Source organism: Schistocerca nitens, chromosome 8, assembly GCF_023898315.1.
Source record: "Schistocerca nitens isolate TAMUIC-IGC-003100 chromosome 8, iqSchNite1.1, whole genome shotgun sequence".
In the NCBI taxonomy this organism is placed as follows: Eukaryota; Metazoa; Arthropoda; class Insecta; order Orthoptera; family Acrididae; genus Schistocerca; species Schistocerca nitens.
The window spans coordinates 621,860,313-621,874,601 of NC_064621.1; the positions used below are offsets into that span (position 1 = coordinate 621,860,313).

The 14,289-nt window shown below is 38.0% G+C and overlaps 1 protein-coding gene across 1 annotated transcript; it reads left to right on the plus strand.

Annotated features, from left to right (window-relative positions):
- Positions 1–12,765: 12,765 nt before the first annotated feature.
- On the plus strand, positions 12,766–13,173 carry LOC126199700 (uncharacterized). The gene has a single exon (XM_049936627.1). It carries the CDS (start codon positions 12,766–12,768, stop codon positions 13,171–13,173), a length of 408 nt encoding a protein of 135 aa, XP_049792584.1.
- Positions 13,174–14,289: the final 1,116 nt, after the last annotated feature.

A 14,289-nucleotide genomic window follows, 5' to 3' on the forward strand; every position in this document is an offset into this window, starting at 1 on the left:
TGAGAGAGAGCTTATCTCTACGTCACTTCCTGCCTTGGCGGCAGTCACTGGCTACTGTGCAGGCAGCTGACTTGCTGCTACAGTGTATTAAATTATTTCCAATGTTCATTCGTTTATATTCTTATCTCTTCTTAATTTTCTTATCTATTGTTTTTAAATTTCTTATCTCTTAATTGACTAATAAATAACTTTTTAATTGTTAAAGAAGTTCTGTGGGTTGCAGGGGTTCTGACCCCTGGGGAGGTGGGTGGGTGTTTTTTATTATCTTTTGTATAAAACTGTTTCTTTTAAAGGTGATTGTGCGACCGACGCGGGCTCTAGTATTACAGAGCCCGCATCGCACTATAATCAATTGTAGGGTTTTTTAGGTTAATTTTGTTGTATTGTGTTAATTGTGTATTGCGCCGCCTTATAGGCGGGTGACCTTGAAGGGGACTTAGCCGCTGAGCGAGGCTGCTGGGAGCCGCGGGCCCTAGTATTACTAGGCCCGCGGCGGGCTAAAATCAAACTTGTGTGAATGGCTGTGTGCGCCGCCTTATAGGCGGGTGACCTTGAAGGGGACTTAGCCGCTGAGCGAGGCTGCTGGGAGCCGCGGGCCCTAGTATTACTAGGCCCGCGGCGGGCTAAAATCAAACTTGTGTGAATGGGTTGCGCAACATCCGGCCGGTGATAAGCAGCGCTGGGGTCTGGGCGCGCTTCCTGTTTTTGCGTCAGTCGACTGCAGGCAGCAGCACGCAGCACACAGCCATGCCGTACCGCCGTAGGAGATACTCAAGGAGGAGCAGAATGCCTGTTTACAAGACAAAAACCAAAAATGACCAGGTTACTTTCAAATTACAAAAGATGGACTCAGCTATAAAAGCCAATAACTATATATATATATATATATATATATATATATATATATATATATATATATATATATATATATATATAGTTATTGGCTTTTATAGCTGAGTCCATCTTTTGTAATTTGAAAGTAACCTGGTCATTTTTGGTTTTTGTAAGTGAGACCATGTTTTCTGATTTGGAATTAACTGGTCAATGTTGGTTTTCATTGATGTTTGCATCTCCCTCATTTTGGCTAAAAGTATTCTCAATATGTCCCATTCTTCTGGCTTCTTAGCCATTTGTGAGTTGTCCAAGTTTTCAGCTACTTCAGATCAATTCATATCTGACCCCCATCCTCCCCACCCTCCACCCCTCCCTCGCACCTGTTTCACTTTGTCTGTTATGATAATGGTTGTTGATATACAGGGTGATTTTTTCCACCATGTACAAACTCTAGAGACCGATCAGTAAGAGGATATGGAACAAAAAATGTTTAATGAACTTATGTCTGGAAATGCTTGAGTTCCATGCTAGAGACCATTTATTCAGTCATACTTTGTTACAGAAACTGCAGTCTAATACATGCTGTACCATGCAGTCACAGTTACAGTATGCATGCCTTCCTCCAAGAGGGTGGTACTGTTCCTCATACATCATGCCCCAGCACTCTCTCCTGCCCTAGTAACTGGTAATGTTGTGTCCGATTCACTTCTCTTGCTGACTCATCTTGTAGTGGATGTGATACAGCATTGTATGCAATAGTTCTGGATTCAAATCGAGAGCTTGCCAACATGGTGTTTACTTATGGAAAGGCAAATGGCAATGGGCGGTGGGCAACAAGGTTGTATCAATGGGCCTGTCCCCACTGACAACAATGATGGAATTCGATCTTTGCAACAGTGTCTCGGCGTTTGTCTGAGACTGGGTCATTCCAGGAAGCAGGAAATCATGAAGGATGTACCCTAAATGTTTGGACACCAGACTTGGAGGAAAATGTGATTAACACAGAGGAAAGTGACCACCTTGTCACTACCAGGTAGTTGGCCAGCCAGTAATGGCTAAGCCAATCGACTGTGTGGAACATTCTCCATGACAGTTCTTACTACCACTATCACTTACAGCATGTGCTGAGCTTACTAGCTACAGACATTTGACATTGGGAGCAGTTTTGCCACTGTTTTCTTCACCAGCCAACCATGGTTTTGGGATTTGTGTAACCATCCTATTCACAGATGAGGCCACCTTTACACAGATTGCTATCTTCAACTTTCATAACAATTATCTGTGGTATAGTATGCATAGCCCCCATAGTATGGTGACAGTGAATCATCAGCATTGGTGCAGCTGAAATGTGTGGGCTGGGATAATTGGTGATTATGTTGGGACCAGTCTTCCTTCCACATCACCTAGCAAGCTGATTCTTGTGGCTGACTTTGCATCCCCCGCTGGAAGAAGTGTCATTGATGATTTGAAGGGTTATGTGGATGCTACATGATGGTACTCCAGCCCATTTTACCGTTAACATCCAGACGCATCTCCATTGTGTCTTTCCTGATCGAAGAATCATACAAGGGGGTCCAATTGCATGGCCTGCTCATTCAGAGGATCTCAATCTGTGCAATTTCTGGTTATGGGGCATCTCAAAAGTACTGATTATGCAGAGTCCATTCCAGATGTGGAGACACTGGTGCAGCATATTCATGCTGCTTTTGACACTGTTCGGATGCAGCTTGGCAGATGTGAACAAGTGAGATAGAATGTGCTACAATGTGTACACACACACATCGAAGCACATAGAACTCAAACCACACAGTGTGTGGTTTCAGTTGCCTGAGACTGCAGTCACGTGTGTGAGTTGCATTTGTATGTGTGTGTGTGTGTGTGTGTGTGTGTGTGTGTGTATGTGTGTGTAAGATAGTCTGTCATTTATTTTTGATGAAGGCCTTCCTTGCCAAAAGCTTTATTTGTGACAGTCTTTTTGTTGTGCCTATCTGTGACTGTGCATCTCTGTTACATGGTGAGTGGCAAATTTCTTTTGCATAATATTGTTGCTTTCCATCCTGGATTTTCCATTGTTTGAAGCGCATGGAAACCATTTTCACACATACTGTAAGTGACGTTTCACACTACAATGTGTGTGTTAGACCACAGTATTGGTAACAATGTATGAGTGAATAAATGGTCTTTAGCACAAGTTCTGTAGGCTTTTTTGTTCCATATCCTCTCACTGAGGAGGGAGTCGTTATCAGGAGAAAGAAAACTGGCGTTCTACAGATCGGAGCATGGAATGTCAGATCCCTTAATTGAGCAGGTAGGTTAGAGAATTTAAGTAGGGAAATGGTTAGGTTCAAGTTACATATAGTAGGAATCAGCGAAGTTGGCTGGCAGGAGGAACAAGACTTTTGGTCAGGTGAATACAGGGTTATAAATACAAAATCAAATAGGGGTAATGCAGGAGTCGGTTTAATAATGAATAAAAAAATAGGAGTGTGGGTAAGCTACTACAAACAGCATAGTGAACGCATTATTGTGGCCAAGATAGACACGAAGCCCACGCCTACTACAGTAGTATAAGTTTATATGCCAACTAGCTCTACAGATGACGAATAAATTGAAGAAATGTATGATGAAATAATAGAAATTATTCAGATAGTGATGGAAGACGAAAATTTAATAGTCATGGGTGACTGGAATTCGGTATTAGGAAAAGGGAGAGAAGGAGACGTAGTAGGTGAATATGGATTGGGGCTAAGAAATGAAAAAGCCGCCTGGTAGAATTTTGCACAGAGCACAACTTAATCGTAGCTAACACTTGGTTCAACACTCATAGAAGAAGGTTGTATACATGGAAGAAGCCTGGAGATACTGACAGGTTTCAGATACATTATATAACGGTAAGACAGAGATTTAGGAACCAGGTTTTAAATTGTAAGACATTTCCAGGGGCAGATGTGGACTCTGACCACAATCTATTGGTTATGAACTGTAGATTAAAACTGGAGAAATTGCAGAAAGGTGGGACTTTAAGGAGATGGGACCTGGATAAACTGACTAAACCAGAGGTTATACAGAGTTTCAGGGAGAGCATAAGGGAACAATTGACACGAATGGGGAAAGAAATACAGTAGAAGAAGAATGGGTAGCTTTGAGAAATGAAGTAGTGAAGGCAGCAGAGGATCAAGTAGGTAAAAAGATGAGGGCTAGTAGAAATACTTGGGTAACAGAAGAAATATTGAATTTAATTGATGAAAGGAGAAAATATAAAAATGCAGTAAATGAAGCAGGCAAAAAGGAATACAAATGTCTCAAAACTGAGATTGGCAGGAAGTGCAAAATGACTAAGCAGGGATGGCTAGAGGACCACTGTAAGGATTGTTGTTGTTGTGGTCTTCAGTCTTGAGACTGGTTTGATGCAGCTCTCCATGCTACTCTATCCTGTGCAAGCTTCTTCATCTCCCAGTACCTACTGCAGCCTACATCCAGAAAGGTGGAAGGAGTATATAGAGGGTCTATACAAGGGCGATGTACTTGAGGACAATATTAAGGAAATGGAAGAGGATGTAGATGAAGATAAAATGGGAGATACGATACTGCATGAAGAGTTTGACAGAGCACTGAAAGACCTGAGTCAAAACAAGGCCCCCGGAGTAGACAACATTCCATTAGAACAACTGATGGCCTTGGGAGAGCCAGTCCTGACAAAACTCTACCATCTTGTGAGCAAGATGTATGAGACGGGTGAAATACCCTCAGACTTCAAGAAGAATATAATAATCCCAATACCAAAGAAAGCAGGTGTTGACAGATGTGAAAATTACCGAACTATCAGTTTAATAAGTCACAGCTGCAAAATACTAACGCGAATTCTTTACAGACGAATGGAAAAACTGGTAGAAGCGGACCTCGGGGAAGATCAGTTTGGATTTCGTAGAAAAGTTGGAACACGTGAGGCAATACTGACCCTACGACTTATCTTAGGAGAAAGATTAAGGAAAGCCAAACCTACGTTTCTAGCATTTGTAGACTTAGAGAAACCTTTTGACAATGTTGATTGGAATACTGTCTTTCAAATTCTGAAGGTGGCAGGGGTAAAATACAGGGAGCGAAAGGCTATTTACAATTTGTACAGAAACCAGATGGCGGTTATAAGAGTCAAGGGACATGAAAGAGAAGCTGTGGTTGGGAAGGGAGTGAGACAGGGTTGTAGCCTATCCCCGATGTTATTCAATCTGTATATTGAGCAAGCAATAAAGGAAACAAAAGAAAAGTTTGGAGTAGGTATTAAAATCAATGGAGAAGGAATAGAAACTTTGAGGTTCGCCAATGACATTGTAATTCTGTCAGAGACAGCAAAGGACTTAGGAAAGCAGTTGAATGGAATGGATAGTGTCTTGAAAGGAGGATATAAGATGAACATGAACAAAAGCAAAATGAGGATAATGGAATGTAGTCAAATTAAGTCAGGTGATGCTGAGGGAATCAGATTAGGAAATGAGACACTTAAAGTAGTAAAGGAGTTTTGCTATTTGGGGAGCGAAATAACTGATGATGGTCGAAGTAGAGAGGATATAAAATGTAGACTGGCAATGGCAAGGAAAGCGTTTCTGAAGAAGAGAAATTTGTTAACATCGAGTATAGATTTAAATGTCAGGAAGTCATTTCTGAAAGTATTTGTATGGAGTGTAGCCATGTATGGAAGTGAAACATGGATGATAACTAGTTTGGACAAGAAGAGAATAGAAGCTTTTGAAATGTGGTGCTACAGAAGAATGTTGAAGATTAGATGGGTAGATCATATAACTAATGAGGAGGTACTGAATAGGATTGGGGAGAAGAGAAGTTTGTGGCACAACTTGGCTAAAAGAAGAAATCATTTGGTAGGACATATTCTGAGGCATCAAGGGATCACCTATTTTGTATTGGAGGGCAGCGTGGAGGGTAAAAGTCGTAGAGGGAGACCAAGAGATGAATACACTAAGCAGATTCAGAAGGATGTAGGTTGCAGTAGCTACTGGGAGATGAAGAAGCTTGCATAGGATAGAGTAGCATGGAGAGGTGCATCAGACCAGTCTCAGGATTGAAGACCACAACAAACGAACAACATCCTCTCGTCGAGCAATCCCATGAGTTTGTACATGGTGGAAGAAATTAGCCTGTAATTGTATGCTTTTTGGAACATAGAATGCAATCTTGAATCTTGTTCTTGTCTTGGTCTTTGCTTTATCCCATTATTTGATAGTTGTCTGTCCTTTTTAATAAGGTTTTGCTGGTTTATTAATTTTTAAAGATATTATCGTTCACACATTTCACACTCAGATCCAATAATTTCATTATCTTTTTACTAAAGTCTTTCCTTTAATACACACATAATGATCTTATCCGTAAAGCATAAGTGACATTAGCATATTGCTCAGAACAAATGATACCAGACAAAGACCACCAGTCTAAACAACCCAGTTACATCATCTAATTAAAAATATTGCTGATTAATTGATGAAAATAAGATTCATTGGGATTTCTGTGTAAGGGAAATAGACATAGAAACAATTTATTCACCTTGTGGGACATAGCTTACAGAACAGCAGTGCCTAAATTATTTGTTAATGAAGTCAGTAGTTAAAAATCATACTCATCTTAATTATCTTGATGTCATCCAATTGTTGTTACTCATAGTTCTGAAAATAAATGTAATGTGATCTCAATGCAAGGGGTTAGGTTTTATCAGTTTAAAAGCAATATTTATATTGCATCCTGGCATCAATGTTCTGGTATAATCCTTGCATCAACCTTTTTGGTCAATAATGAATTATTGCTGAGTTCCCAAAAGAAATGGGCAAACTTGAAATACTTTTCAATAAAACACTTTTTAAAGCACCACTATTACATTTTTGACATATTTGATAAAACACATTTTGACTGCTCACACTTTTTGTACATCGATGACACTTTTTACACACATTTCACACAAGTGCAGTGGAGACATGTTACAGTCTTGCCTTCCCACATCCATACACATTCAACAGTGAAAACAGACTTCTTTTCAATTCAACTATTACATTACGAGTCTAATCTCTGCATCAGGGGTGTCCAACCTACAGCCCAAAATGAGTATCAGTGTGGGCTAATAAGTGAGCATCAATCACACAGTGTTCATAAAAGTTTTATAAAATTTCATTTATGTTAAGTTATGATAAAATGAATTATTTCAGCCTGTAAATCTTGCAACATGATGCTGTTCTCTCATTGGTTCATACCTTTCTTTCTTTTTTTTCTCTGTGGTTATCGTTTAGTGTTAAGTATGTCATGTGTAGCCCAAAAATACTCATCTTCTTCCAATGTGGCACAAGTAAACTAAGAGGCTGGCCAGCCCTGCCCTGCAAAAACCTTCAGACACTAACATAAAGCAAATACAGAGATTTTACATTTCAATAGATCAACAGATCATTAACCTGTGATCTCTTGTGTTGTTAGAAAAAATCTAACATTTATGATTTGAGTTAAATATTCCAGCACATTTCAAAGCTAATGAACTGATGATCTAGAAATGCTTTCTTTCATATCCCATGCTTCAATTAATCTGTGACTCGACAATCAAATTTCAACCAGAGCTTGCTAGTTTGCCATTATTTGAAGTGGTGCACAGTGTTAGATTTTTTCTGACACAGGGGTCTTTACTTAATGATTACTTCTCCTTTTTTGGAATACCGCCTTGCTTCACTTTTAGTCTGTTTCTTGTACTTGTAACATGTGGCTGTGTTCGTTTCTTGTCTCCTGAAAGTGTTCAGCATATGTTATGTCTTTTATAAGAAAAGTAATTATTCTTATAGGGTTTTAAGAACTGAATGAAGCAATTGTTTATACAGAGTACATGACCTCTGTCGGATATGAAAATATATAAAACTTTTAAGGGAATCAGTCATGTCAGAGGAATAGATATTGATGTGGCTACATGAACCACTAGACAAGGATATTTACATAGGGGGTCTGTCATCAGATACTGAAGCACCCTCTGCACATGAAGAGATCAATACCGCAACAGATCAGTCAGACAGCGAATCTGATACTTCTGCTACAGCTGTTCCTCAATATACAGATCGTGAAACCTTTCTTGGTAAGGATGGAATAACAGAATGGTTGAAGTAACATGCTCCTCCAGAAAAAACTGCCTATCAGATTATTGTAACACAGCTTCCAGGTGTGAAGGGTGTTGCAAAAAATTCGAAAACAATTTTGGAATGCTGGAAATGATTTTTTCCAGATAGTGTAATTGGTCGCATTGTGGAATACACTAACCAAGAACTTGACAGAATGGCAGCATCTTATTCATGGAGTGCTCGAAACTGTCCATGGACAGATTTTGAAGAGTTATCTGCTTTCTTTAGTGAAAAAGGCACAGCATCTCCATATTGATGAGCTATGGGCCACTGATGGGAGTGCACTGGATTTCTTTATTGCATCAATGAGCAATCAAAGGCTCCACACAGTTCTCCAAGCTATAAATTTTGATGATAAATCTACGAGAGCTCAGAGAAAGGAAACAGACAATCTGGCACCTATTAGAGAAATATATGATGAATTTGTGGATGTTTGCAAGAAGAGCTATAGCGTTGGTGCATTGACAATGATAGAGAGGATGTTAGAACCATTCCATGGACATTGCAAATTCGGGCAGTATATAGCAAACAACCCTGCAAAATATGGCATCAAGGTATATGTGCTCTGTGATGCCAGAATGTTTTATGCACTAAACATGGAATTATATGCAGGCAAACAGCCTACTGGGTCATATCAGGTACCCAGTGATGCAGAGAATGTGGTGTTGCAATTGATTTGACCGACTGACAAAACAGGCAGAAACATGATGATGGACAATTATTTTACACCTATACCATTGGCTAACGAAATGTACGCCAATCATCAACTCATAGTAGTAGGTACTCTGTGGAAGAATAAAAGAGAAGTTCCACTGGAACTTCTGGATGTAAAGTGTAGGCAACTAAACAGCAGCATATTCGCATTTGGATAAAAACCAAGCAACAACTGCTTGATTTGCTCATAAGTCCCAAAAAAAGAAACAGAAAAACAATGTTCTAATGTTATCCACCATGCACAGCAACGATGCTATAGACACTGACAGTGGTGAAGCAAACAAACCTGAAGTCATTAGATTTTACGCTCTCACAAAAGGAGATGTAGATGTTGTCGACCGTTTGAAATCAGAAAATTCTGTTTCAAGAATAAGCAACTGCTGGCCTCTTACACTGTTTCTCAGCTTGCTGAACATCAGAGCAATAAATGCTCAAATAATATATAAGGTAAACACAAATTACTTAATTCAATGGAGAAGATTCATCACAGAATTGAGTATGATGCTTAAAAAAGCCCACATGATCAAACGCATGTCGATTATGAGGATATCACTTCACTCAAAGGAGAAAATAATGGGTGGTGTACACATTTGCAGACTACCAACAGCTAAAGAAGAAAATGTATCAAGAGAAAAAACAAGATGTCAGTACTGCCCTAAAAGGAAAAACAGATCCACACCTCATCACTGCCATCATTGTTCCAGCCCTGTCTGTAAAGAACATACAGCATCGAGTGCTCTTATTTGCCAGGAGTGTATGTCACAAGAAGCCATATCTGAATATGACGAGTAAAAAGGAGTGTGGTCAACCTTAATTCATCGCTTGTTATAAATATTATGAACTGCTGGTCACACAGGTGTTGTAATTGTAATCAAAAGAGTTTGTGAAATCTTTGCATGTTGAAATATTTTTAAGTTTAGCAAATTACATGTTCCATACCATGTTTATACTAATTTATAATGCTTTGGTAATAATAATCTAATGATTTATTTTATAAACGTGTCTTTGTCTGGTATAAAGAGATAAAAAAGATGCAAGATCTCATTGTTAGAAAAATCTAACATGAGAGTTATCATGTGACAACAATATACGTGAGTGACTGCGGGTTAATACCAGTATAGTTTAACTGGAATGACATTTACATAGAAATTATTATTTAAATCATGAGCATATTTTGTACAATATAGTTTGTTAGGAAATTACTGAATATAAATTTTTTATAACAGATTTCTAATAACTCGTGTTTGTTGGAAATAAGATCAGCTGTTGGTACCTGGTATGGTATGCAAGGCAGTTCACCTAAGGTAATTAAAGCATTCAGACAACAGGTGAGATTTTGTATGAAGTTATTTTCACACATATAAAGGAAACAAAATAAAATGATAAATGCAATATCCAAATAGATCTCCAAACATTAAAACAGGTCCATAAACTGACACAGCAAAAATGTTTTGCAATAGTAAATAAATATCATAAGCACAAGAAGTGTATCAAGATATACACTAGACACATCTGCATCACTGTCCATGATTGTACAGGAATTGCATAGGTGTAGGCTCATTTCAAGGAGAGAAAAAAAAATGACACATTATCACATTATCAGGCAATCTGTGACAAAGAGGTAGATAAAAGGAGTGGTATGGGCTATTTTAGGTTTGTTAATGGTATTGTTTCTTCCGTGCAACCTATGCACATAACTTCCATAGATTTATATGAAGACACACATAGTGAAACATAATCCCTCTCAAATGAAAAGTTAATGGTTACAATGTGATACATGCTGTAGAGATTAAATGGATTGCACTATTTTCGACAATGTCTGTTCAGAGAAATTTTGATATTTTACTGCTATTTAATCTAGTTATATGGCAAATTTGATTTCTATGTATGTTTGCTACCTGCTTATCACATATACAAACAAAAATTTAAGAGTGTAAGTTTTGGTATAGAGATGAGAGAGTGTGAAGAGTACATGATATTTCTTTTGTACTATAGTATAATAACTCAGGAGGGAACCTTTGCTGGGTTGTTCACTAGCTGTTTGTTTTTAAGGGGACCTTGTTGCTGGAAATTTTCTATGGGATTTCTATGTTTTTTTTCCATAAAACTTTTTCTTACATTTTCGAAAAAAAAAAAAATTCTATTGAGGGGAGGGAAGGGGATTGTAAGTAGTACTGCTGTCTTTGTAATTGTAATGTATCAATACTGTATTCCTTACTTATTACTGGCTTCCAGAACTTTTGAAGCCAAGTGGGGTTTTTCTCTGAGGGACCATTGTCTTGCTGTATAATAACAACAATGCCCCAGTGCTAATAAATCTAAATTTGAATTTATTCACTTTCAAACATTTTACATGTTATTGGTGCAATTGTTTACATATAAAGGTAAGATACATAAAGTACATATAAAATATATTCAGAAAAGTAACACATTGTTATGAATAATGCGAAAATTATATATGTAGGAAACTTCTAACGAGGAAACTATGACAACTTAGTTTTGAGAGTCTATTGAAGAATCTGGGCCTAGATATTTGTGGCTGTTGTGGAACTACTGTAGAGTATATCAATTGATTGCCCAGTTCTTGTGTTGTGATCATGTACAGACATCCTAAGGTTAAAATTATTTGAATTCTTTTTAGCTGTGAGAAGGCAACTATACATACAGAGGCTTAGGACTGTCATAACATTGACCTCTTTGAAGTGATCTTTACTAGATTCTCTTGGAGTCAGTGCTGCTATGCATCTGATAGCCTTTTTTGGCCACTTGAATGCAGTACTGAGCTGGGGCAATTATCCCAAAAGAGTGCCATAGGTAAGGTGGGAATGGAAAAATGCAAAATATGCATATATTAGTAGGGTTTTGCTTAAATTATTCCTTAGTTTGTATAGCAGATAAATTACTTGAGAAAGTTTTGAGCACAGTTTTTCTATATGACTCACCCAGCTGAGTTTCTGATCTATGTGGAAACCTAATAGTTTGATTATTGTTTGAGGGTCATGCAGCATCTTGGTGTGTGCAGGAGAGTGAGTGTTGAGCTCCCACACAGAGCAGCTGCATGCAGCCACTTCTTGGGTAGATAGTATAAATAATTTGGCAGAAAGATAATTAACAGTTAAAAGTGTTATGTTGAACCATAGAAGAAAAGCATTTCAATAATTAAGTTATTTTGTGGGAGGACACATATAGGATTAATTATGAGATTTATTGTTGAAAAAGTGTTGCTTTATGAAACAGTAATTGCCTTGGAGAAGCATGTTCGTAGTAGAATATAAATAAGAAAATCTGCTGTGATCACTGTATACCTGGTTAACTGATGTGGAAATGCAATGTGGCAGTGGTTATATCTGTTGGAAAAGTTTTGCATAATTGCATTTGCATGTGTTTGCAGTTCTTGTTCTGTTTATGCTCACATTCTGACCACTAGTCATTTATGTGAGCACAGCTGTTCATCTTTGTCTACTTTGCAGTAGTAAAATTCTTTGTATTGCTTTTGTTGCATGTGAAAAGTCAGCCATTGTAAAGAAAGCCAGTTATTTTAATTAATAAAATAAGCTCATACACAGCTTTGTTAATCTGTCTTAGCAAACCTCCACTATCCACATCACGTTATGGGCCCAGGCATCACTTCGTTTGCATGAGGAAAGTTGTTATTTCATGTAAACTTTTGGTATCCCAACTGTGACATGTTTGGATGAAAAGAAGAGAGACGAAATCTGCAATGGCTGAAGAAGCGTCTTCAAAATACACCTCAAAACTGGATGCCAAAAATTATCAGACATGCAAATTCCAGATAACTGCAATCTTAAAGGCTTATGGAATTCTCGATGTTGTAATTGGTACTCGAGGTCAACCTAACAAAGATGACGATGCTGCCTCGAAAGCATGGACAAAAGTAAATGCAAAAGGTATGTTTCTGATTTCCACATGAATAGACGATACACAAATGCAAAGTCTGTTGGTTTGTGAGACAGCCCACAAAATGTGTAACAAGTTGACATCAATACATGAGCAATGGTCAGAAGCCAGCAAACCAACAATAACTTAAGGTTTTCATGAATATCGGATGAATGCAAATGATTCTGTAGTTGTACATGTAGCTAAAATTCAAAATCTAGCATTACAACTCAGAAATCTTGCAGAAAAGGTTTCAGATGTAGCTGTAATGGCGAAAGTCATTGCATCATTACCATCAAAATATAATGCATTTAAAACAGCTTGGGACAGTGTGCCAGCTAGTCAACAAAATGTAGAAACTTTGATGGAACATCTCATCAAAGAAGAGTCCCAGCTGAATATGAGTGATGAAGAAATTGGTGCATTTGCAGTGATGTCCATCAACAGACAAAAGGTAAAAGTGAGATATCCTGATAAAATCAAAAGTTCACAAGAACGAAAAACAAGATCAGATGTCAAGTGTTTTTACTGCAAGAAGCATGGTCATATAGCTTGCGAGTGCCAGAAGAAAAAGTGAGAGACAGAGAAACGTAAGAGTGGCAAAAATAAACCCAGGTATGCATTTATTGTGTCAGCAGATAACATGTGTCAAGTTGTCAGAAAGTCAAGAGAGACATATGCTAAGTGGTTTGAACATTATCAGTCAGATGTGTGGCTGTTGGACAGTGGTGCATTGCGTCATATGACTTTTTGATGGGAGGTGCATTGCGTCATATGACTTTTTGATGGGAATGTTTTTCGAAGTTCTGTCCAGTAACTGGGGAACATGTGATGCAGGGTAATGATAAAGAATGCCAAGTCAGCGGTGTTGGTACTATTATTGTCAACAAAGATGTTAGTGGCAAATGGAGTGAGGCATGTCTTGAAAATGTTTTGTATGTACCAGGTATCAAAAATCAGTTGTTTAGTGTCAGAGTATGCATGTCAAAGAAAATCACTGCAGTTTTCAAAGAAGAACATGTTGCACTAATATGTGATGGAGAGTTTGTAGCTGAAGGTGTGAAGGAAGAGAATAATATTTATAGGATGTGTTTTATGACAGAATGCACACCAGGGAGTGAAGTTAATATTGCAGTGACTGATCTGAAACAATGGCATGAACAGTTAGTACATGTCAGTACATGAACAATTCAACAGATGTCAGCAAAAGGGGTTGTCAAAGGAGTAAATGTAAAAAAACAGGAAGATTTTTTCTGTGAATCACGCCAGCTAGGCAAGGCACATCAGCTGAAGTTCAGCAACAAAGACACAAATCGTTCAACAAAACCAGGGGAATTTATTCATTCAGACGTGTGTGGGCCAATGTCAGTTGAATCAATTGGTGGTACAAAGTTTTTTGTCATATTCAAAGATGATGCAACTGGACACAGAGTCGTTTATTTTCTAAGACACAAATCCGATGTCATTGATTAGTTTTGTGAATTCAGTAATCTTGTGTTGAACAACTTTGGTCAGAATGTCAAAACATCACGTGTAGACAATGGCACTGAATACATTAATTATAGTATGAAACAGTTTCTGAGGAACCATGGAATTCAGTTAGAAACAACTCATTTTATTCATATGTGCTGCAAAAATTAGGAATAATATTTTAGCATATCTGTGTATATCATTTCACTAGTTCATTTTTTTT

Excerpts from the sequence above, each read along its gene's own strand:
- LOC126199700 (XM_049936627.1), top strand. The coding sequence starts at position 12,766 with ATGAATGCAAATGATTCTGTAGTTGTACATGTAGCTAAAATTCAAAAT.